This window comes from Pyrgilauda ruficollis, unplaced genomic scaffold (assembly GCF_017590135.1).
Source record: "Pyrgilauda ruficollis isolate IOZ18807 unplaced genomic scaffold, ASM1759013v1 scaffold130, whole genome shotgun sequence".
NCBI classification, from domain to species: Eukaryota; Metazoa; Chordata; class Aves; order Passeriformes; family Passeridae; genus Pyrgilauda; species Pyrgilauda ruficollis.
In genome coordinates, this window is record NW_024511433.1 from 211,534 (window position 1) to 236,110 (window position 24,577).

Here is a 24,577-nt window from a genome sequence, read left to right on the forward strand (position 1 = left end):
ACATTGTGTCTCACAGCATCCTTGTAGGTAAGCTCAGGAAATGTGTGTTAAATGACTGGACAGTGAGATGGATCAAGAACTAGCTGAATGGCAGAGCTCAGAGGATCCTGACCAGCAGAGCAGAATCCAGGTGGAGGTCTGCAGTCAGTGGCACTCCCCAGGGATCAGTACTGGGTACAGTGTTACTCAGCCTGTTAGTCCATGACCTGGACGAAGGGACTGAATGCACCCACAGCAAGTTTGCTGATCTACAAAACTGGGGGGAGTGGCTGATCCACCCCAAGGCTGTGCTGACCTTCAGTGCAACCTTGATAGGCTGGAGAGCTGGGCAGAGAGAAACCTAATGAGGATCTAGGAGGGCAAGTGTAGAGTGCTGCACCTGGGGAGGAATAACCCCAAGAACCAGAACAGGCTGGGGGCTGACCTGCTAGACATCACCCGCTCTTTTTGTCTGTGTGCATACAAATGTGCATGTGCTATAACAAATGTGGGAGAAATGCTGCTCTCCTAGATTTTTAACTGTATAAATTGCTTAAGTTATAGGTTAAGTTAAATGCTGTTGAATTGAAGTACTGTTTTAAATGCTCTTAAATTAAGTGCTGTTGGACCTTTGGGCTGTATTCCCCTTTATCCTTCCCCATTCTATCCTCAGTGTGCCTTGACCATCGGGTAAGTAGTAAAGAGTGCCTATAGAATCTATTATATTTAACCTGTTTTCACTGATACTTTTGCTAGTGATTCTTTAAACAATCTTAAAACACTCATTCATGACATGGGTGCAAGTGCAAACCAGTAAGAGATGAATGGATGTCTGAGAAATCGCAACTTTTTAGTATTCCTATTTAGTAACAGAAAAGGTATTAGGATAAAAAGTGGTATAATGGTGCACTTGACTGCACCTTGTCAAGTTAGCTTCATTATTTATTGTTTCTAAACTATCTTTCCTGTGTTTCTTCAGTGAGGGTCTGAACACAGAATCATACATGGTAGAAGAAGCCTCCAGGGCCTACAAGTCAAGTCCAGCTGGAGCAGGTTGCCCAGTTGAGTTCTTAATGTTCATTCTTCTGATTATTCATTTTAAATATTCATTTGATGCAGCAAAGTGTGAAAGAAAACACTTTAAAATAGGTCCAAGTTGTAAAACCAGAGAATTGGCAGCAAACCTGAGCAGTGCATCCAATACTTGCATCAAATGGAACTTTATGAAATGAGTAAGCAATTGTTTAGGCTTCCAGACGCCCTTGCTCATTTTCCCTGAACAAACTTTATAAAATTCTGCTCTTGGGGGAGATTTCCTAGAACAAAAAGGTATGTTGGGTTTTCTTCAGTGTGGAGCAAAACACTAATTTTTCTTTTCTAGCCAAGTAAATTTCTTGCAGGAATATTGGGATTTTTTTTTTTTGTGTTTTATAAAAGCACAGAAAACCAGATGAAATAGTTGAATATAATGTATTTCATCCCATTAGCGTGAACAATAGCTTGAAAAATGTAATGGCCATTCATAACAGTGACTGTGGGTCCAGCTTCTTGTAAAAGTTTGTCTCAGTTTAAGACAATTTAAAAAGTGGACAATCTGAAATGAACTACCTCCCCTTATAGCTTTAATCAGTCAATTTCTACCATAAGGAGAAACAAATATGAGTAGGTGTAAGTGAAAAATGAATGGTTTACTAACATGTGGAACAGAAATAGGCAAAAAATATCAGGAATCACCACTAGATACGTAACTGCTAAATCTCACTGGCCCTCCCAGAATAAAGAGAAACTTAAAATGGTGGAGTGACCGCTCCTCCAGGATGGTGGCCCCCACAGCTGGCAATGTGGTTTGAAAGACGAAGGGAAGCTGGTGACAAACCTGTCCTAGGACGGCAGGAGCTTACAAAGCAGCTCTGGCGGCAGACAGAAATCACGGACATTGCTGGGGTGTGACTCTGGCCCCGCTGTGTCAGGCTCTGGTTTGCTGGGTGTTGGTGATGCTGTCTCTCTGTCTCCTGTCATCCACTGGACTCCGCTGGCATTGGTGCTACTATTCCTGAGCCACCGGTGTTTTGGGAGGGAGTAGCAGGGAAGAAACAGTGTCTCAGCACTGAGGTTGTGGCGACCTGACCCTCACTGGCTCAAGCTTTGCAGTTGACAGGTGTTGCAACTTTCACTATGAAACAAGTTCTGATTGTAAAATGCAGCTTTTTGGGTTGCGACTGTTGTGAGCCCAGAAAAACCCATCTGAAACAACATCTGCCTTGAGCAAATGCCATGAGGGAAGAGAGCACTTTGCTGGGGTGCTCCAGGATTTTAAAGGGATTGGCACCACCTCCACCTCCAGTGCAATTCTGTTTCTGGCTGTGGTGCTGGGCCTTAAAGTGTCAGTAACTATTTTGGGCACAGATAGATATGGAATCCAATAACATTTTGGGTTACCCAAGACAGAGTATAGCACAAATGTGTTTTAAGTCTCAGGCAGGAATTCTCTGCTTTCAAACTCCTGTTGGAATATGGCCATGTCTCTCATGTTTGTTTTTTTTTCTGCTAAAGTTGCTTCTGAAGGCCAAGTCTGTTTAATCAGACATAATCTTTTCAGATGTTCTGGCTGCAATGCTGACTATATTGAATTTTACCCTGCTGACTAAATTCCCTTCAGTTAGTTATGGCAGATTTCAGCATATATGTTTATAAAACATTTCTTCACAGCACTCACAAAAATTTCCAATCTTTTTCCACCTGTCTCTTGATGTTACCATAATTTATTACTATTTATTACCTTTGTGACACAGCTTATAAACCTTTGCAGCCACATTCTGAAGAAGTCTTCAAAAGACTTTTAACATTTTTAGTTGGTTTCCTAGGAAAACAAGGCTTATGCAGTTATGCTACCTGTTCCTCTGTTTGCACATCCCATTGTCTTTGATCCTGTTTTTCAATTTCAGCCAAATCTGATGGAAAATAGAGGTCTCACAGACATTACATCCATTCAAGTAGAGTAGAAACATGCAATTCAATGCTTGAAAGTTAACAATTCTGTTCATTTAGCTTGAGAACCTTGTGCTTAGCTTGAAACAAGGCACGGTGTGCTCTGTGTCTTATGCAGGGGAGTTCAATGGTGTGGGACGGGGTGGGACTTCAGGAGAATTAGCTGTGCACAGGTTGTTTGGGGAAGGCAGGAACTGTAGATTCCATGGCTGTTGAGGTGAACACTCCATGTCTGGAGACACGAAGTTTGACTTTATTTTTTCAGAAGGCTGATTTATTATATTATATATTATATTAAAATACTACATGAAAACCATACTAAAAGAACAGAGAGAAAAGAATGATCAGACGGCTACAAAGAAGGGAATAGAATAGAATAGCAAAATCTTGTGACTCTCAGAGTCCGATGCAGCTGCATCTGTGATTGACTCTTAATTAGAAACAACCAACATGCACCAATCACAGATGCACCTGTTGCATTCCACAGCAGCAAACAGTTATTGTTTGCATTTCTTTCCTGAGGTCCTCAGCTCCACAGGAGGGGAAAAATCCTAGCAGAGGATTTTTCATAAAATATCATAGCTACACATGGCCTCCAGAACAATTTGCTGTTGCTGTAAGGGCGACAGCTTGCTTTGACAAGCTCACGGCCTACAAACAAGGATGGTGCTGACAGGTGTTTTAGGGCTGATGGTGCTTTTCCACGTGGGAACAAATGTCCCTGTGGAGCCTGAGGGGCTGAACAGCATCACACGGTGAGGGCTCAGGGATGAGACTCAAGGATGAGCACTCGTCCCGGCTGCCTGCTGGTGGGCGGCTCGGGCCCGTCCAGCCGGGGGCTCAGCCGCAGCCCTTCGGCCGCCGCCGCTGCGGGGCCCCGGGGCAGCGAGCGCCCTCAGCCGTCCCGCGCCCGCCCCGCAGGGGCAGGCTCGCCACCTTCTCCCGGGCTACCAGCCACGGGGCGAGAGGACCCAGCCTCAGGCTGCGCCCGGCGAGGTTCAGGCTGGACCTAAGGAGGAGTTTCCTCACTGTGAAGTGTGATTCGACATTAGAATGGATTACGCGGGGAGGTGGTAGAGTCACCGTCCCTGGGAGTGTTTAAGGAAAAACTGGACGTGACACTCCAGTGCTGTAGTCCAGCCGACATGGTGGTGCCCGGTGATGGGCTGGAACAGGACGATCCCAGATGTCTTTCTCCAGCAAGTTCATTCCGTGATTCTGTGGGTTCGCGCTGTCCTCGCTGAGAGCGGCACGGCAGCGCTTGGCCCTGCCAGGCCGCCATCGAGGGCGGGCCTGCGCCGTAGTCATGGCGGCGCCCGTCGTGCCGGAGAGCGACAGGTACCGGCGCTCCGGCGGCGCCGGGCCGGGCCGGGCGGGGCGGGGCGGGGCGGGGCGGAGCAGAGCAGGTACCGCCACGATGCCGGGGCGCAGCGGGGCCAGGGCCCCTCTGACACCCCTCCCTCCTTCCTCCCAGCATCCGCAGGGCCGTGTCGCTGCTCAACGCCGTGGACCCGGGCCGGTTTCCGCGGCTCCTCTCCCGCCTTCTCCAGAAGCTGCCCCTGAAGGTTGGCGAGGCGCAGGGAGCCGGCTGGGGGTCGTGTGACGCTGGGCTGAGCGGGGCGGGGCGGGAGCGGGGACTCGGCGGTGCTGGAGGACGCGGGGCCGGGCCCGGCCGGAGTTTGGGCAGCGCGGCTGCGGAGCCGGAACGCAAGCCCCAGCCCGCCCCGCTCCTTCTTAAGGATTTTAGATCTTGATTTCAGTCGTCACTAGTTCTTCAGAACTGTATCGGGGGTAGGAAGTAAAAGCCGGAAACGCGTGGCGTGAGAAGGTGAATGGCATGCGAACTAGTGATGCCTGTTGTAGCCTGCCTCCTCCAGGCGCTGGTGCCTCCGAGAGCGCTGTCAGAGGACACGCGAGTTGCTTGGCTTTTTGCACAAACGCCCCCTCTGCCCTCACGAATGTTGTCCACAAAATTCGGATTTGATACCCGGTTTGCAAAAAGCCAGTGATTTAACACTCAAGTGAGACATTGATTGTTTATTTCAGAGTTGTGCAGGCCCGATTTTCAGTGGCATTCCCCAAGGCAAGTGCCCCAAGCATCAAAACTTTTTACCATTTATACATTTTAGCAAACAAAGGCTTTAGTGTTCATTGGCAACAAGTTACATAGTGCTTATTTGTTAATATTCTGTCTTCTGCTGGTTAATGATTCTCTCGCTTCCCATGCTAATTAGTCGGCATGCTCATTCTTTCTCTTCTCTTGAGTCACTGGGCTCCTTGGGCTTGTGGTCTGTGAGCCGGTGGTCGCAGATTCCCCTGCGGGAATTACCTTTTACCCAGTCGGAGCTGATTTCAGCACAGTTGTTGAATTGGCCTTATCAGTTTCTCCCTTATCTTGGGAGTTCTGCCAAATGTCCTTGAGGCCCATAAATTCTGCATTCGTTGTGTTCGCTATCGGTGGTACATCCTTCTTCCCAGGTTTTGTTACCCTTCCCCTAGGTCTGAGGTCACCGATGCATGTCAAGCCCTAAGACTTAACAAGGCAATCCTTCCAACAAGTATTTTGTCTTTCTAAGACCTGAACGTCACTCAGAGCTTGTTAGCTGCTCTATGTTTCATGGGTTAATTCACCTTTCTTCTTGATTAGGCTTGAAAGTATACAAAGATCAACCATCAAAGAACATCCTTTCTTAAGAAAATGTTACATGTTCTGCTTTTTGCAACACAAAGAAAACACTAAATAGATGTTTTATGTATTTTTCTGTATTTGTGGATGTCCATCAACTAAAAACACCTGTGGACTTGAAGATAAAAATTAAATACAGAGCTTTTAGTGAATATTTCTGTCATCTTTGCAGAAGATGATTATTGATTGCAGAATCAAAAGAAATCAATAAAAAAAGAGAAAGTAAATCAGTAGTCACTTTAATTTGAGCACTTTAAGTGCTCAAATGTCAAATGCAGACTAACTCTAAACTTCGTACTAAATATTGCATTGAAAAATGAATCTTACACCAGAAATTACTTTCTTAGTTTCATTGTCTTACTGTGTCAGATTTTGTTTATTCCATTGTTTTGTATTTAGAAAAAAGTATAAAAAGAAACACAGAATTTGTTTTCTATACACATATACATACAGACTAAATGGTAAAATAATGCAGAAGCAGCATGGAAAAAAATGCAAATATGTTAAAGATTATAAATGTGAGACTGTAAGGACTCATTGGTTCAGCTGCTGGTTTGTTTGGTTTTTTTTTCCTATTAACATCAGTAGCTTGGATGCCACTGTTATTGCAGAGAATTTTCTCTGTTTTGCATGGATATTAACTGTTAGGTAACGGGAATGCATCACCAACTTTTGTTTGTTTGGTTTGTTCTTTTTCACTACTCCATAGCATTTTAGTGGCTCTTCACAGTTTTAATTGGCATTTACATGAGCTGAAGTGGTTATTGTGGTTCAGCCCACTCAACTGCATTAATAGTTTTACTTTCTAAAGTACCTAAGTAACTAGTTAAATTGCTGGAAGCTTGAAATGATCTTCATTGCCTTAACAAAGCAGACACTGGGAATTCTGCAGTTTGCTTTTAACAACTAATGATTCAAATAATGTTTGCATTTTGGTACTCTTGTTATAAACGTTGTGATCATTGAAAGTTTTGTGTAATTGCCTCATTTTTTTATTTGGACAGCTAAATTGTTTTGCTTGTCTAGCTTTGCAGTTTTGGATTACTAAGGGGTCTAAATGTGGTGTTTGTTAGTAATTGGGTTTTAAAAGAAGGCAATATCTGAATTTTAAATTACTATTTAATTTGCTGTAGTATAGTAAATACAACTGCTGTAATTTAAAAGTACAACACATTTTCAATTGTCTTCAGTAACTAGTAGGCTATAGATTCAAATTTAACTTTCAAAATAAATATATATTAGGCCTTTATTTCCCTTGCAACAGCATGGGTGATTTTTAGAAGAGTATCCAGGATGAAAGACGCATACATAACTAACATAACTATAGTTTTGCTTTCTGTTTTCTGGGGTGTGATTTAAGTAATGCAGTTCATATTTACCTTATTTTTATTTATAAAAGTTTGTTGGAGATGATCTCATTACTGAAAGAATAATATTTCTGTAGTGTCTATGAGGTACAGAGAGAAAGCTTTTTCTTCTGATGTATGTCAGATAATCCTGTGGTGCTGTGTTAGCTTTTAATTTTGATTTTCAGTGAAAGGAATTGCATCTGCCTTGTAATTTCTGTTTATAAACAACTGTTTATAAAGATGAGGAGAAAGTTTTTGTTTTGATAAATATGTTCTTGTTCCTTAAATTAAATGTCAGGACTAACCATATTTGTGCTTCAGGCTGAAAGTACTTTCAGTGAAGAGGAGGAAGAAAAACTTCAAATAGCTTTTTCATTGGAAAAACAGGATCTTCATCTGGTTCTTGAAACTATGTCGTTCATTTTGGAACAGGTATTTTGTTTTCACCATTAGGCATTAATAAATGTATTTTTTTATCCAGCTATAGATTTCAAAAATAGGACGGTGAAGTTAAAAAGGAATTAGTGAAAATATATCTGTAGTATATTTTGTATGTTTTAGGGTTGTGATTTAACTGCTTTTTGTTTCATGCCTTTCTGACTTGGATGGAACTAAGTGCCTTTGTGCAGTGGTTTTTCAGCTAATGTAAATATTAATAATATAAGTGAGGTCTGCAGTTCTCAAGGGAACTCTTGATAATTACGAGATATATTATTCTCTCTTATGCATCGTATCAAGCCAGCCATGCATTTTTTAAGTTTTTGTGAGGAAAATCCTAGATAACAATACTGACCACAGCTTAACTTATATTAGGAGTCAGTGATGGACAGTTTTCACGCACAGAAGCCTTCTGTACTGAGGTGAACAGGCACAACTAATGCAGCTCAAGAATTTGGCGGAGTGGATGACTGCATGGTGTAGCGTGGTGCAGTCACCTTATAAACAGAAAAGGTTTTCTTGTTCTGTGGTCTACCTCTACAAAAGCTGTGAAGCTGTTGTATTACCCAGTAAATATGGTAACTGTTTTAAAAATTGTTACGCCTATGCTGTTATCCATCCATTTCATGCAAATATAGATAGTGGAGTCTTATACAGAGGGCATGCATAATGATGGACTTTTGGTGGATTTAAATCTGGTCCTTTCTTACACATGTCAATTTATGATCAGTTCACTTAATTAGCATATTCCACTGCATTGGAAAGAAAACAAACTGTCCTCCTTGTGGCTCCCATCCACCAAAAAATCAAAATAAGACCTAAGGTCACCTCCAGACTGGAATTTTTAATTTTCATCTCAGCAAAACAGGAAAATTGCTTGTTTACTGCCTTGTCCTGATTTCTTCAGACTGCTTAATTTGTATTATAATTATTGAAGATGAGCAGATAAAGCAGTTAGTTCTCGTCATGATTCTTTTGCATTAAAAAAAAAAAAAAAAAAGAGGGAAGAATATGAATATCTGCCAAAAAAAGAGTCCAAAGTGGACTACATGTTGTATGAGAACTCTTTGTTTTCCTGCTGAAAACAGCTGTGCTTCTTGGAGCATCTGCTTGTTCTGTCAGATTATAACTGTTTTAACAGCACTTTGCTCTGTGAAGGCATTATAGATAAAAAGACTGTCATACAGTCGTTGCCATATATGTTGCTTCTTTTTTTAACCTGACCTGGTGGTGACACAGTCCTGTTTTGAAAGTGAAGAACCATATAGAGTGTCTTCCACAAAAAAATTGACACTAGTAGGGAGGTAATATCTAACCCATTCAGTTTAGGCAAACTGTTCTTGGTTTTTCAAAATAATGCCTTGTAGTTTAGTTTTGCTTGAACAGTGTGAATTTGGAAAAGTTCTCCTTTCTTGATTGTCACAAAGATGGCTTCAAAGCCCATCTGATTTTCATTGATAGCTATTTTGCCATTCTGTACAGTGGAAACCTGTACATATACTCAGATCTGACTTGTTCTATATTTATTTGGTAGTGTGTCTATCTTGAGAGGAGTAATTTGTAACACATTTTTGGTACAAATTTGTTTGTTAATTTGTAATCACATTTTGAGATAGTTATAGTTTTTCATCTACCAGGTAAGAGGGTAAAGATGAAAAGGATGCAGATAGTTCCCCTAGTGGAGTTGCTAGTAAAAATCTTGTGTGAACACAGTGGTCAGCTGTGCTAATACATATTTGCTATGACTTGTAGAACAGCACTTAGCAACAGCAGTTATTTTTCCTTTAACAGGCAGTCTATCACAATTTGAAGCCTGCTTCACTGCAACAGCAGCTACAAAGCATTCACCTGGATCAAGAAAAAGCCGAAGCATTTGCTAGTGCATGGGCAGCTGCAGGTCAAGATACGATTGAAAAGTTCAGGCAGAGGGTTTTGACCCCTCAGAAGGTAATGTGTATGGTTTCTCTTCTGAGAGAGAATAAAGTTGTATTAGTTTGGTTTAAAGCAAAGAGTTTTAAACTAAGGTGCAAAGTTTGTGGCAAGCCAGGTCACTTATAGGTACTAGATAAATTTGATCGAGACAGTTGAATTCTGGTGTCTTAAAGAGATGTTACGTGTTAGCTGAGCTGCTGTAACTGCGGGAGCCCAGCTATATATGCACTATTAGCAGCCTGCATACTGTTTGTGAACAGGACAACATGCCATGGGGACAGTGTGTTCATGAGCATTTGTGGTGATGGAGCTCATCAGGTTGGTCATTCTGTGTGCTTGTATCTGAGCTTCTGCCATCTTTAGTTTTGTAAGCTGGTTATGTAGTGAATTTTGCAAAATACTTACTATAATTTTCTGGTGTTTTTCTATGATGGCATATAATTTTGCTTCCTATATGCCTGTTGCCACGTAAAACTTGCTACAAGCTTTGGAAGTCTCATTGTATCTTTAGACATAGATGTCTGTATCTATTACAAGGTATAATAACATCATTTTGTTGATTCATAATAATCCTTCAAATGCATAAGGAATTGTATATAGAACACAGAATTGTATATAAGATCAAATTGTTAGAATTGTGAAACACAGTTTCAGTTATTCTGAAATTGTTAGATTTAACAATTAAATTATTTTGTATAATAACTGAGTTAATGTTAAATTAACTCAATTATTCTTACTTTATTTTTATCGTTGCTTTATATCATGTTGGGATAAGATTCAGTTTGTTAATTAATGATTTGGTCAATAAGATAAACATAGAAAATAAATTGTATATATTAAGTATACATGATGCACAGAGAGAACTATAACAGTGTAATTTGTACCAGCCTGCTTGCTCCTGAATAAATCTAGAATTTCACTTAGGTGTAAAATTCACATTTTGAGAATTTTGAGAAGGTGAAGTATATTTATGGAACAGGCTGAAGATACTCTGAATTACATCACTGTTGATTTTTTTCAAAGTATTTAAACTTGATCCTTTGTAAAACTGGGTAATTTTAGACACAAAACTTACAGGATTCTGATGTGCAAAATTATAATAACTCATGAATCTAACAGTAAATGACTGATAGTATAAGCATACAAAAGAAAAAAAAAAGAATCAAGAATCAGCAAGATATTTTGTGTTTGGGTTTTTTTTTTTTTTTTTTTTTTTTTTCTGAAATAATGTTACCAGTGTCAAGTGTTCAAGTCCCAAAGTTTAAATGGTCAGTGGGCCAGTAAGTATGGTATGACGGTCCATTGAAGGAGGTAAGTAATTTGAAAACTTACCTCTTTGAATTGAAGTGAAATAATGAAAGATTATAAGGTAAATGTTTCAACATACAGAATATATGTGCAGAATGGAAGGCATTTCTGAATACAGCATGCAAATCAGATGTCTTTAAAAATTTTCTTCAGGCAGACTATGCATTAATACATGTTTTAGTGCTGGCTCCTAGGCCTATGAGAAACCGCTTAAAAAACCTTTCATCCTCTTTCATTTCCAGTTTGAACCATACGTATCTGAGGTTCTTCTGTGACCTACCTGGTTTGGGAATGACATTGCTCTGTTACTTGTCTCAGGTTTTGTCAGCCCTGCAACATACAATGTTTCTGGTGTATGTTACAGTTTTGGAGGTTCATTCTAACTTCAGCACCATCTGCTAAGGCAGTGGTGTTTTCCTACTATATTGCATCCCATATAAAGAAGTTTTAAACTGTGTCTTTAATTGAATTTGCAGGTAAGCAACTGCAAAAATATTGTAGTGCCATTTACTTGTTTTTTAACATGAAAGTGGGTTTAAATACAGGTGTGTGCCACTACATACGCTTAAATTGTCATTTTCACTCCTGCCTTTTTGCTCAGACAACAGGTTGAGTTTCAGTTTAAGTGTAATTTGAGTTGAAACTTGAATTTGCTTTCTCAGTTTGTTTTGAAAGTCTCTGAAGTATTACTCCTGTAGACTTGAAGTTTATGAGAGTTTTCCTTAGAGATTAAGTTCACAAAACTAATTGCTTAATAAATAATTAATTCTGCTAGCAAGAAGTAAAATATTTTAAAAATTGCATTGTAATGGAAAAACACCTTGCTATGTCCTTATAATCTTCTGAATCTCTTTGTAATATCTTACAAGTGCAGTAGGTGACTGCATTGTTTCCTTCAATATTGTCTGTAATTGTATATCTGCATGTATTTTCTATATTACCTTTCTGTACCTTGAAAAATAGTGGTCAGAATATTCTGTTACTTGTTGTACATTGCTGTACCATCCAATTTTCAGTAATGTTCATCATCATCTCTTCAACTGAAGTTAGAAAAGTTATAATCCTGACAAGTACTTATGGAAGGGCGATTGCTTTTTTGATTACGATAATATACAATCTAAAATTTACAGTTTTAGATTACAATGATATACAATTTAGGTATTGATATTGATTTAGAAATTATATTAACTTTCTTCTTTGTAGAAAGAGATGTGTAGTCAATTATTAATACCCTCTTCAACATGTAAAAATACAGGTGTAATGTATTAAATAATTGATATTGTAAATATCAGTATTTATTTACATGGCCATATATTAATTCCCAATTTACATTGTTCACTTCTCTTCCAGAAGCAATATTCTGAACAGAAAAAGAATGACTTCTATGTTATCACAAGTTCCAGCAACATAGTCACAGAATAGTTGAAGCTGGGAGGAACTTCTGGAATGTGTCTGATCCACCCCCTCTGCTCAAGCAGGGGCATTTAAACCCAATTGCTCAGGACCATGTCCAGACAGCACTTGAACATCTGTGAGGATGCAGATTCCACAGCCTTCCTGGGCACCCTTTGTCAGTTCTTGGCCACCTCTGAAGTGCCTAAATGTTTTCCTGTGTTCCAAGAGAGGCTCCCATGTTTTAGTTTGTGCCTGTTGCCACTTGTCCTGTTACTGGGCCTTACTGTAAAGAGCATGGCTCAGTCTTTACAGCTTTCCTTCACATAAGGAGTTAAAAAGCTCTCTTGTGGCTTCCTCTTAAATGTGAGGTGCCCTTCCCTATCCCTTCCCTGCCCTTCCTATCCCTTCATCATCTTGGTGGCCTTTGCTGTATTCTTTACAGTACCTACATGACTCTTATACTGTGGAGCCCAGCACTGATTATGCTACTCCAGGTGAGGCTTCACCATTGTTGAGTGCAGGGAAGGATCATTTTCTTCAGTCTGTGGGCAGTACTCCTCCTAGAGCAGCCCAGGATGGCTCATGATTGACTTGGTGTCCGCCAGGAGCCTCAGGTTCTTTTTCACAAGGCTTTTTGTCAGCTGGACAGCATCCAGCTTGTACTGGTGCTTGTCCCCTCCAGTGCAGGACATTTCACTTTCTCTTGTTGAACTTCATGAGGTTCCTGTCAGACCATTTCTCCAGCCTGTCCAAGTCACTCTGGATGGCAACACAGTCCTTTGGTGTATCAACCACTCCTCTCAGCTGTTCTCAGACCTCACCTGGAATATTGCATGAAGGGCTGGCTGAGGGGCCCCCAGCATGAGACAGACTCAGATCTGTTGAAATGAGGATCCACAGGAGAGACATTGAAGTGATGCAAGGGCAGGAGGACCTTTGCTGTGAAGACAGACTGAGACAGTAGGGGTTGTCCAGCTGGCAGAAGAGAAGGCTCCAGAGAAATATTATTTTAGCTATTCAGTACTTAAAGAGGGCTTACAAGGAAGATGGAGAGAGATGTTTTACCAGGGCATGCAGTGGCAGAACAAAGGGCAATGGATTTATATGAAAGGATTATGGATTTAGACTGGATTAAAGAAAGAAATTCTTGATGAGGGTGGTGAGATACTGGAGCAGGTTGCCCAGAGAGGTTGTGGATGCCCTGTCATTGGAAGTGTTCAAAAGACTGGATGGGTCATTGATCAACATGATGTAATGATCAACATGTTCCCAGTCCATGGTGGGGAATTTGGACTAGATGATTTTCAGAGGTTCCTTCCAATCCAAACCAATCTGTGAGTCTTTGAATGCTAGTTGTTGGTTGGTTTTTCTTTTCTCTTTCACGTTCTTTTAAAACGGTCTTTTTGGTTATCATTGCATATTTGGTATGGACTGCTGCTGACCTGTTGAGGTGGTGTGCAGCACTACGTATGAATTCAGAATTTAGTTCGCAGGGGATTCTTTTGTACTTTTGCTTACCGTGTGCTTCCTGCACATTAGTAACTCTGGATTTTCTTTATTAGAAGCTTTAGTGGGTGTGTAAAGGGTTTGCTTGTGTGGATCCAGGTGCAGAATCAGGGTCATGATTAAAATTACTGAGGTCTCAATAGTTCTGTCCCAACACATACACAGTGTCCCTGCAGACATTCACAAGACAGAGTTTATGAAATAACTAAGATCTGTTTGGAATTTTATATTGTGTTTTACTAAAGTCTGTGTGACAAAATAATTCTAAGTCTTTCCTGACACCTGATACTTAGAGGTTGTCTGTTTCAGGAGTATTGAAATGGTGGCAGTACAGTATTTTCTGTCATGTACACAAGGACTGGGCTGTAATCCATTGCTATTTCAAAAAAATTAAAAATGGCAGACAGTTTAATTTTTTTTTTATTAGGGGTATGGTTTACATATTAAGAGAACTTTGGAACCTGTATGATTGATTAGGTTATGGTCAAAAACTAGTGGGTAACTGAGTGTCCAAGTTTGTTGTTTCATAACAAAGCAAAAAATTTTACTTATGCCATATTTGAGAGTAGTCCAGTGCATCTTTTGGCTTGCAGAAGAGTTCAGGTTTGGACTCAAGGCCACTAGTTATTATGAGAAATAATTTAATATTTTTTTCTTTATTGATGAGCTATTTCTCTTAATTCAGATTCTTTTCTTGCCTGCAAACTACAAGTTGTTAAAAGGTAGTATTCTGAGTTCTGCATCTGTCAGTTCTGAGCAGGAGGTGTAGGTGGTAATGTGCTGGTTGATACCTTCATTAGGCTGACAAGTCAAATTGTGTTTATTAGAGCAGCAGAACAAGTATTTCCTAGAATACTGATTAGGTGAAGTTTTCTGTGTCATATTCAACACTATTTCTAATTGTTTGAGAACAACTATTTTCTGAACAGTGCAGACTGCTTGGTAGATAGGGATGTTACTAACTTGAGAAATTAATAAAAAGTGTGGAGTTAAAGCTGTACTGTTTAATACTGTTTCTCACTTAATCTTTTCATTTTTCTTTGCTGAATTATTGGCAGTCTTCAGCTGCACAGAGTTATTAATTATGTATATTCTGCTGTTGCATTAATTGGTTCTTTGGTCCTTACTCATATGGCAGTGCCTTTATTATATTATTCCTGTTGATGATAATACAATCCTAGTCAATTAAAATGATGGTATTTGTATGAGGTTTTTCTTTGAACACATTCTTAATCTGGCCTTTAAAATGATAGGCTGCTGATAATAGTTTGATAACAATCTGATCCAGTTTTTAAGTCTTTTCTTGGTAATGTACAAGTTTAGAAATGGGGGCATGCTGATCAGATTAAAATATATTTTTTCTTCCCTGTACAGAAGAGCTGGATTTTTGGTAGGTTTCGCTATGAATTCTCATGGCAGTTTTACATCAGTTTTGTTGCTTTTCTCCACTTCTCCTCCCCCTAATATTATGTTCTCTGTATGTGTTTTGGTATTCTGTGCAAATCTTTGTTTTAAAGGCAGATCAAGCTAAGTGCTTCATAGCTTTCTGGTTTTGGAAAACTATTCAGGGTATTGTTAAAATATATAATGAAAAAGATAAAAGTCCTATGTTGCCAAGCAAGAGGAGTTTTTTATAGCTTTCAGACAGCATTGCTTAATATAATGATGCGTGGGAATGCAACTAGTGAAATTATGTACCTAAAATTCTTGACAGAGCTGTCAGTTCTGTATCTTGATTGCCTGTTTGAAGCCATATGGGAAAAACTCTGAAAGTAATTTTCCCAGAAACTGGCCTTCTTGCTAATGGGTGTATATGTAATGTTAATGTGCTAAATTCCCTCTGCTAAATGCTGGCACATCTACAGAAATACTCTGAAACACACGCATCCTGTGGTTATGCCAAAAAAAAGAAGGGAATTGGTGTGCTCTGTGTGTGTATGTCGTGGCAGAATGTTTTTTCCTGATATCAGAAGAATGCAAAATAAGGAGGAATACAGCTCAAACTATAAGAAATAATTTTACAGTTTCTTGTTACTATCTGATTAACTAATTGTTCTTACAGTGACAAGCTGAACAGTGTTGTACCTGTGGGCATTGTCACAGTGAATTGTGAACCAGCTTGCATAATGTGATGCCAGTGCACACACAAAGAGACTGCAAATGATGAAATACAAAGTAAAAACACAGTTTTATGCCTAATGAGATTATTTTAATCACCTGCTGCAGCACATGTGAGTCTTATTCTTTCACTCACTCAGCTTTATTAGTAGAATTTTAATTATTTACAGTTTTTAGGTACTACTTCTTAAGGATTTTTTAATGAGTTGCTTCCTATCCTTGCCCTCTTCTGTTTTCTACCAAGAAGGCACAAGTTATGAAGGTTGGAAGAAGGTACATTCTGAGAAGGTTTCGAAGATCTGTAGGTTTTGTTCTGTTCCTACATGTAAAATAGAATTTTAAGAGATTATAAAAATGAGTACTGTCCTTGTCTTGTATAACTGCCTGTGTAATACAAAACATAATTTTTCCTCAATATGTAAAAGAGCTTTTGGAACAAGAGTGTGGTTGTGATTTCAAGGCTTGAAATGACAGGTATCTTCTGAGGGTTTTTTTGTGGTTACTAAAAATGTTTGCCTTATCTCTAATTAAAAACTGTCCAACTTAATCTTTCCTCCACTGGATCTTGTTATATTTTCTGTTAGATAAAAACACCAGTCAGCCATGACTTAATAAAGATGGTCATAGACTGGTGTATGTTTTTGCTGCAGCTGTGCCCACAAATTTTCCATAGACAGAGCACAACAGGAGTGCATTTGCCTTTTGCACTAAATGCTACAGTTTTTGTGGAATGTTGTTTCTAATGTTTATCATAGAGTCTCTTTCTGTTTGCTTTCAAACTAGCTGTTTATCAGTAAAAATCAGTGAAAGATGAAAACTTGCAGTAACTTCAGTTAGGGGAAAGTCTTTTGAAGTTGTTGCAGCTTAGCACTAGTTTTACTCTACCAATGTCTCTTGTATCGTTCCTTTTGAAGCATACTGATTCTTTTTTTCTGATTTTCCTGATTTCCAAGGTTAAAGAGCTGAGGGAGTTTGATTTGAATATTGAACAAAGAAGTCTGAAAATACCACTTTTCTTGGTATACATGCTAAGAAAAGTGTGCTGGAGAGAAAAATTATTTTATCCTTGAAGACAAAAATGGGAAATCAGAAGAAATTTTCCTCCAGCTAGTCTGAGATGAAGAGTCTAGTTAAACTTAAATATTCACTAATAAGGTGGATTTAGGTGCATAGCTTGTGCATATTTTCCTTTTAGAGTTAAATCCTAGCCTCTTCTATTTTTAATATGCTCCTGATATCTTCTCTGAGAGGTAAGTGAGGTACTGGCTCTTTGTTTTGCTCCTGTTGCTTTTTCTAACATTAATTACAAACTGAAATGAACAGTTTATAGAGATAAAAAGCTTACTGCTCTTATTTTTTTTTTTTTTTTTGCTGCCTTCTTAAGTTACTGATGTTCTTTGGGAAAGTTATGCTGGGGGTTCCAAGAGTTGCACAGCAAACGTGATGTGTTTGTTCACATTAGCGAAGATGCTTCACATTCAGTGCCTCTATCTTGCTTGCTTGGTTTAATCACTTGACAGTGTCTTTGACCTAACTTGTTTTCAGGCTCTTGATCATAACAGTGCCTTCTTTTGAGGCCAAGATACTTTTCTTTCCCTCTGGGAATTGTGCTCCATTTGATAAATATTTTACATGATTCTGTAAATTCACTGTCTGCCTAGCCCAATCCAACTCTTTCCTTGCCTTTATACTACGGCTACTTTTATGTCTAGTTATTCTTGTCTGTTGGTGAAAAATATAGTTCCTCCTTTCTTTTTTTTTTTTTTTTTTTTTTTGTTTGCCTGTTTGCCGATGGCCTCACAATATCAACAAGATTAAGGCAGAATCTGGTTTAACATTGCATTCTAGTATTGTGTCTAGGTAGATAGGATCCATCTGGTGAGTCTTACTTTCTTTTGCTTCATGACTGAGAAAAAATATCATTAAAGTTTCAAAGTCCAGTCTTAAAAATTTAGTGTGAGTCACTGCAGTTGACTATGCCACTTCTGCTTAACTTGACTGTGCATATGTGTTATGACTGACTGTAACTACAGACTTGTAGTTCATAAAAATCTTCACCTTATTGTACTGAATCTGTTATGTGGCTGAGTAGTTGTACCTACGGTTTTGTTGACAGTTGCATACCATTTTATGGGGACTGCTTTTGTGTTTATTTTGAAGATTTGTGTAATACTGTCAGCTGAAGATGCTAGTCACTCATTTTGTAATTCATATATATAGGTAAAATATGAATGTTACAAATTTTAAACCTGCCATGAAAGAGTACTTATCACTGAAGCTACAAAATGCCTGAGAAACTGATTTAGAAATGAGGATGCTGAATTTTATTGAAGTTGAATGTGTTTGTCCAGTAGAAGGACAGTTTTTTAACTACTGTATACTTTATTTTCTGTTTTCTATTAAAAAATAGAAATCTTTTTCTGTGATTGTTAAAAATGTGGTAGAGGACTGCAGTCAGAAATTTCATGCAACTATATGAAAATCCAGCGTTTCACAGTAGGATTGCTCACCTGTGGAGCAATTGTTGCAGCAAGACCTGCTTGAAAGAAGCTGCAGCATCCAGAACTCCTTCAGAGGTATTCATGCCACCTGAGTTCAACTGATGTCAGTAGCAACAATGGAGAATAGAAATCAATGTGTTTGTGCAGTCATTTCCCAAGCTCACAATGCTTCAGTTTCCTATCAGGAGAAAATTGGTGTTTGATCTGGGGCTTATATTAAAGGAAACACTCTCTTCCTGATTACAGATTATTTCTGTGATGAAGACCCTACCTATGGTGATTGGCAAATTTTGCCTGTCAATTATTGCCTTCTCTTAAAAATTTGCCTTTCTTTTTCTGTTTTAATGTTCATTTCCTGTATTGAGTACACTTTTGGCTGCATCCTGCTGCTATCTCCTCTGCAGTAATATTCTTTTCTTGAGATGGAGAGAGTTTTTGAAGGAGTTAATAGTCAGTCAATATTTTGTCACCTTTAAATCATTCCTAAATAATTTCCATCACCACAGCTGGCAAAATTGATGTTTTCATGTCTTATTTTGATTTTTTGATTCTGGAGTGCTGTGTTTGCTGATGAAAAGTGGAATTGGCACCTTCAGCTACAAATTTTAGGGAGAAGAATTAACGGTTTCCTCTGGTTTTGTGCTGGTGTGATTACACAGGTGTGAAGAAATGCATTGTAGACCAGTGGGTTTTTTTTATATATAATGCACATTTGGTCCTCTCCCATCATACAAAACTGATAGTTAATATATTAAAACTATACGTACATGTATAGTATACATACATGTATGTACATAATATATTAAAATTATACATACATGTTGCAATACTTTCTTTAAGAGAAAATTATTCATTTATTTAACTGTTACTTAGTGTATTTTGTCTAGTTGATTATTGAAAGGTGCGGGAAAGACATCCTCACACTTTAAACATGGGTATTTTGATTTTTGCTTTTTCCAATGAATGGAGGAATATTTTGTCTTCAGTGCAGGAACTAAGTGTGGCAGTTACGCTTTCAAGAATTAAACTGAATGAAAGGATGGCCATACTCGTTTTCTTCTAGGTTATTTGCTTAGAACAACCAAAAACATATAAGTGAAAGAACTGCGTTAGAAAACTTCTTATGTTGTGGAGTATTTATTTTCTTGAAATATTTTGTTGAGTGGAAAATGTTTTGTTGTCAGTGTGATATATACTACTGTAATAATATGAGAAAAAGATTTCCTGAAGATGTCTTTCTTATCCCATTGTCTCTTCACTGTTCATAACAGTTCCAGTTAGGGTAGTATCAATGGCTTAAATTTCATAAACAGCTCTTTCAATTATTCAAGGAAATGTTTCAATTTTCAAGTTGGACTATTCCTCTGAAATTAGGGGGAAAAATAACTGAAGTGAATGAGTTAATAGCTGAGATAAAATGACAAAATTATGATTTCATTTGTTAAAATCAGATGTAATTTCTCTCCTTTTGTAATTGTTGTATTTGGGACATTATAGTCCCTTGCTAAGCTACATTGGGCAGAGTCATTAAGTTGTTCATTTTCCCCATTACTGCAAGCAGCAAAATTATGAAGTGCACTTTTTCAGTTTGTCAGACTTCATTTTTAAGATATAGTTTTTGCTCACACTGGGGCTATTCAAGGATAGTTCCTTTTTTCTTCAGCTGTGAGAAATCTACTTCCTCAAGAATAGGCTGAAGGTTGGGTTTTCATCCCCCTTTTTTGCACTCTTCGACAGTGTTATTTATTCATTCTTAACACTAAAGTAGTAGGCAGGCATTTAGACTTTGCAATCTTAAGATGTCAATATTTACTTTTAACTATGAGTTAAGGTAGCCTGTTAAGTAGGGGTTCTTGATGTAGTGAAGCTGAACTTACCTCCAGAGTAGCTGCTGTGTGTAAACTGAAGATACACCACATTTAGCAGAAATAGATGAGGAAACTGTAAGTTTGAAAAATAGTGCTGTGCCCTTGTGCATTATTATGGTGTTTTTAATAGATAGAGCTTCAAGCGTGTCAATTTCTTTCTCAGGCTATGAAAAGCATAATCTGATGTTCAGTAACACCGAAGATATTACAAATACCAGATAATTTTGAACTAAATGGTCTCTAAAAATAAGGATTAAATTATTTGAAAATAAATGGATGAATCTGTACACCAGTGGAGCGTGACACTAATTTCTGTATTGCTGTAACTGACCTACTTTATCTGCTGTAGTTCGTTAGGCTTGAGCCTAACGAATGGAAGACTGTTTTCTGTGGTACCTGTAAAAAAATGAGCCAGTAAGAAGTTATTGGCATTCTGTTCCCTTTATGCAGTTTTAAAAAATCTCAGAAAAAATGAAGTCAGTTTCACTACTTCAGCATGTCCTCGAATTAATCAGACTCCCTGAGAATGGAAGTAATTACAGATGCACTTAATCTACCCTGAAGTCAGTCTTTGAGTATGGACATAAAGTCAGGAGACCTGGATGTTATTTCTTAGCTATGCAAGTCTACAGGAGCATTCTGTACCATAGAAAGCTGCTGGCAACTAAGAGCAGGGGTGTTCATGTTAATTAAGTCTTTCAGCACCACCAGTACCAGGAGGAGCTGACCCCACAAGGAGAGCCTGCAAGAGAGCTGGAGAAGAACTTTTCACAAGGGCGTGTAGTGATAGAATGAAGGGAAGCAACTAAAACTGAGAAAGGGCAGGTTTAGTTTAGATGTTAGGAAGAAATTCTTTACTGTGAGGGTAGTGAGGCACAGCAGCATGTGGCCCAGAGGAGCTGTGGATGCTCCATCCCTGGAAGTGTTCCAGGCCAGGCTAGATGTAACTCTGCATAACCTGGTCTAGGGGAAGGTGTCTGTGTATGTGTAGAGGAGAGGGGGATTGGAACTAGATGATTTTTAAGATTCATTCCAATACAAACCATTCTATGATTAGAAGCACTTAGCTTTCTGCCAAGATCTGAATATGCAGAAGGAATGGTAGGATCTATTTTCATTTGTGCTCATGTTACTGGCTTTTCATTCTGACTGTGGGCTACAAGCTCAGTTTGCTTTGAAATTCTCCTCAGTCATGTTAGAAAGCTTTAGCAGTTCCTTAGCAACTTTGTGGTAATGAAAATCTTTTTTCTACCTAAAAAGGCACATGTTGAGGAGTTTTCTTGCTTTAACAAAGTTCAAGCAGATGAACTAAACTGTAGCCCATTGACAATGGAAGAGATACTGAATTGAAATGATACTGTTGAAAAACTATTTTATACCGTTAATTTTCAAAGATTCTTATTATATGGTAATGTTACCACTTTTATTTACCAATTACCTTTAAGATACACTGAAAACATTTGTTGTGGTACTAGTAGTAGGCTTCTAAAATTGGATATGTTAGTTTGCCTATGCTATTTGTTCCTTTCCCATCCAGCACTTTCCTAGCCTTTTTTCTTTCATAAGCATGGAACTACAGGACACTTGCTGTCAGTTTAGAACTCCTTCTGCATTCTCTCCCCACCAGACTTGTTATGTGGTTCAGCCCAGAATTGTGTTTTTCTCCCTTTTTAGGTTTTAAGATGAAACACTGGTTTTGAGCATTCTTCTTGCTCTTTGCTAACTGCTAGTCAGCATTTATCGTTCTGCCAGTAGAAATGCTCCTGGTCATTTCCTTGCCAGAAAGACTAATACTGGATATGACAGGACCTTTATACTGTTTTTCTGTAGCCAGGTTATCTGTAGTGGATTGTTAAGTAGCGTTTAACCTGCAATGCTGATTAATTTTCTGCATATTTTGAATCAAGTATGTTTTCTGACTATAACATTTTATTCTATTTAGTGAAAGCTAGGTGTTCTGAAAGCAGCAAATCTTGCCAAGAAAATGGAGAGCAAGAGCCTGAACAAAAAAATTAAATCTTTTTAACTAGTTAAATTTGATCTGTAAAGTAATTTGCTGTTTCATAACTGTCTAAATGCCTGGTGTTATAAAAACCTCAATGCTGTTGATTTTATGTGTCCAAACTGGATTTGTGTAGTGTAGTTCTTGCAGGTTCATTGCTGTGTTGAGCAACTCATTTTTGCTCTTACTTTCTGTGAGTCTGTGCTTAAATCTCCTTCTAAGGGACAAACAGGTGCCAAATCATGGATGAGAAACAGTGGTTTGCAAGGTATTGTGGCATCCTGCTGGCACTGTGGTAAGAAGTAAGCTGCCAAATCAGTGAGTTCTGAGTGCCATATAATACTTGTCTTCTGTAGTTTCTTTAATGATATGTTACAACCCTTCTAGAATCAGGTAATTTACATGAAAATTGCAGTTTTCAGCTTTAAAATTAAAACAGATTTCCAGTCTTTATGAGTGTAGAGACAGACAGGAGGTGTGATCTCAGTTTATCAGCCAAGACCAACTGAAAAATATCTTCTTTTCCTCCTCTGGTACTGACTGAGTATTTAAACCCCTTTTTTCTGTTGTGCTTTAAAAATACTGGATCCTGCTCCAGAAGTTTGGCTGAAGTTGGAGGTATTAGGTAAGAAATTTTAGGTGAATACATATTTTCTGAATTCTGTTCTACTTCATTGTCCCTGTTTCACTATGCTTCCCCTTATTTTGTTCCTTCAAATTAGGCCCTTGCCAACCATTTTTTAGTGTCAGTTTCTTGTTCACTTGGGCCCTGTTCTTGCTCTTTCGGGTTGAAGCCCTGCAGAATGCCCATTATTGACGTTTGTTCTGCTTTCCTTCTCAAAATTGTAGTCCTTCATTTTAAGTCTGACAGCCTGTTTTTTTTATAGTTGAGATGATTAGTCTGAATTTCTTTGCCAAAGAATGTTTATTTGATTTCTCATTGAAGAGTGTAAAATAAATATATGTGTAGTTGAAAGAAGTAATTTTTGACAACTAATATAGAAACTTGTCCTATTTGACAGACTTCTTGAATTTCTTCTCAGTTTAGGTTTAATTTGTAATAATGTTTATGGGCAGCAAAAAGTGGAAGTAAGGAACTGTGGTGAAGATATGCTAGGAAGAGACAATAGAATATGTCAAAACACAATGGGTTGTAAGAGAAATGGTGGATTCTGTGGGTGTTAATATTGACTGTATGAACCTTGATTTAGCTGGAGATTGTGCTTCACGTTTATATCAGCTGTAAGGGTTGACTTGACATTTAATGCACTGGGCTTTTTCAAGAGAGTGACTTTCACACAAATGTTTTACCATAGTTATGTTAGATTGGCAGTGGTCTTGTCTTACTCTGTAAAATGCTATGCTCTACTATTTAGCATGTCTGCTGGATAGGGCTTGAGTTGGAAAATCCAGTGTCTTACACCGGAAGAAAATTACTGTGGCCATCACAGACAGACCGGATGATGTTTTTATGTACCTATAAAGATGCCGCTCATTTTCAGTAGAAGGGTCAGATCTTCTTATAGTAGGGGAACTAGCTGCTTTCCATTGTGGATCTGCCCTGGGACAGCTATGGGTCACCACTGAGAAGCACTGTGGTGAAGGAGTACAGAGCTGGTTCTTCATGCAGTGACATCTTACCTCTTCTACAGCCAGTACAGAGTGAGTGCTGGAAGGGGGAGGTACTAAAGGTCTTCCATGTCTGTGAGTCCCAAGTGCCATGGTAATCTCTTCAGAAGCCTCAATGAAACAAAATGGACACAACAACTGAGGATTTGCAGGGGTTGTTGAAAGCTTCCTCCTATCTTTATTGCCTTGACTTATTTGCCAGAGGGTTCATAGAACAGATCTGAAGCATTTTCATATGTTCTTACTATTGGTTTTGTTTAGTACTTATGTTTATTTCCCTTCCTTTTTTTCCAGCTTGCACCTGTTTACTTTTTGTTGTGTTTTTTTTTCGAAACATAACCTTGAAGTTAAATAAGTGCCAGAGATATCAGTGGGGATTTACAGCAATAAACAGTATATTTTCAACAGTACTTAGTGTTGAAGTGACAAGGTAGCTTGCATATTTCTAGCCTGCTGATAAGAAATTGTGAGAAGAAGCTAAAGGTCTACACTAGCTAAAAACATGGCTTTGTTCTCATGCTAGGCATGGAGAAATACTTCTCCTCTGCTCCAGTAAGTGCTTTTCAGTTAGTATATCACAGATTCTGGCACTATTCTTACATAATTTTTCTTTTCTGTAACAAGTTTTATACGAGAAGTAAAAATAATTTTATAGTCCTTTCATATTTGAAAAAAAATGCCCTAAAGTATGTACCACCTTGTGACTAATAAATACTTTGCCTTGACACAAATGCCATGCAGAAATGTGTCACTACTCTCAAAAGGTTAATTAACATTGCAGGATGTTGAATGTCTTCTAAGTAAACAAACACAAAAATTGCCAGATATATGTTGCATTTTTCTTTCAAGAAAATGAACCATTTTGATGCCTTAGGCAG

At 38.5% G+C, this 24,577-nt stretch overlaps 1 protein-coding gene across 2 annotated transcripts in view; it reads left to right on the forward strand.

The window, feature by feature from the left end:
- The first annotated feature begins 3,943 nt into the window (after positions 1-3,943).
- COMMD10 (COMM domain containing 10) overlaps positions 3,944-24,577 on the forward strand; it is a 107,880-nt gene continuing 87,246 nt past the window's right edge. The window contains exons 1-4 of one of the 2 annotated variants that reach the window (XM_041459104.1): positions 4,141-4,305; positions 4,442-4,532; positions 7,324-7,434; positions 9,232-9,387. In XM_041459104.1, the coding sequence (XP_041315038.1) occupies positions 4,274-4,305; positions 4,442-4,532; positions 7,324-7,434; positions 9,232-9,387 (390 nt within the window). In that variant the 5' untranslated portion in view covers positions 4,141-4,273. Of the gene's footprint in view, positions 4,306-4,441; positions 4,533-7,323; positions 7,435-9,231; positions 9,388-24,577 lie in introns of both variants that reach the window. The other variant, XM_041459103.1, reaches the window with a different exon arrangement.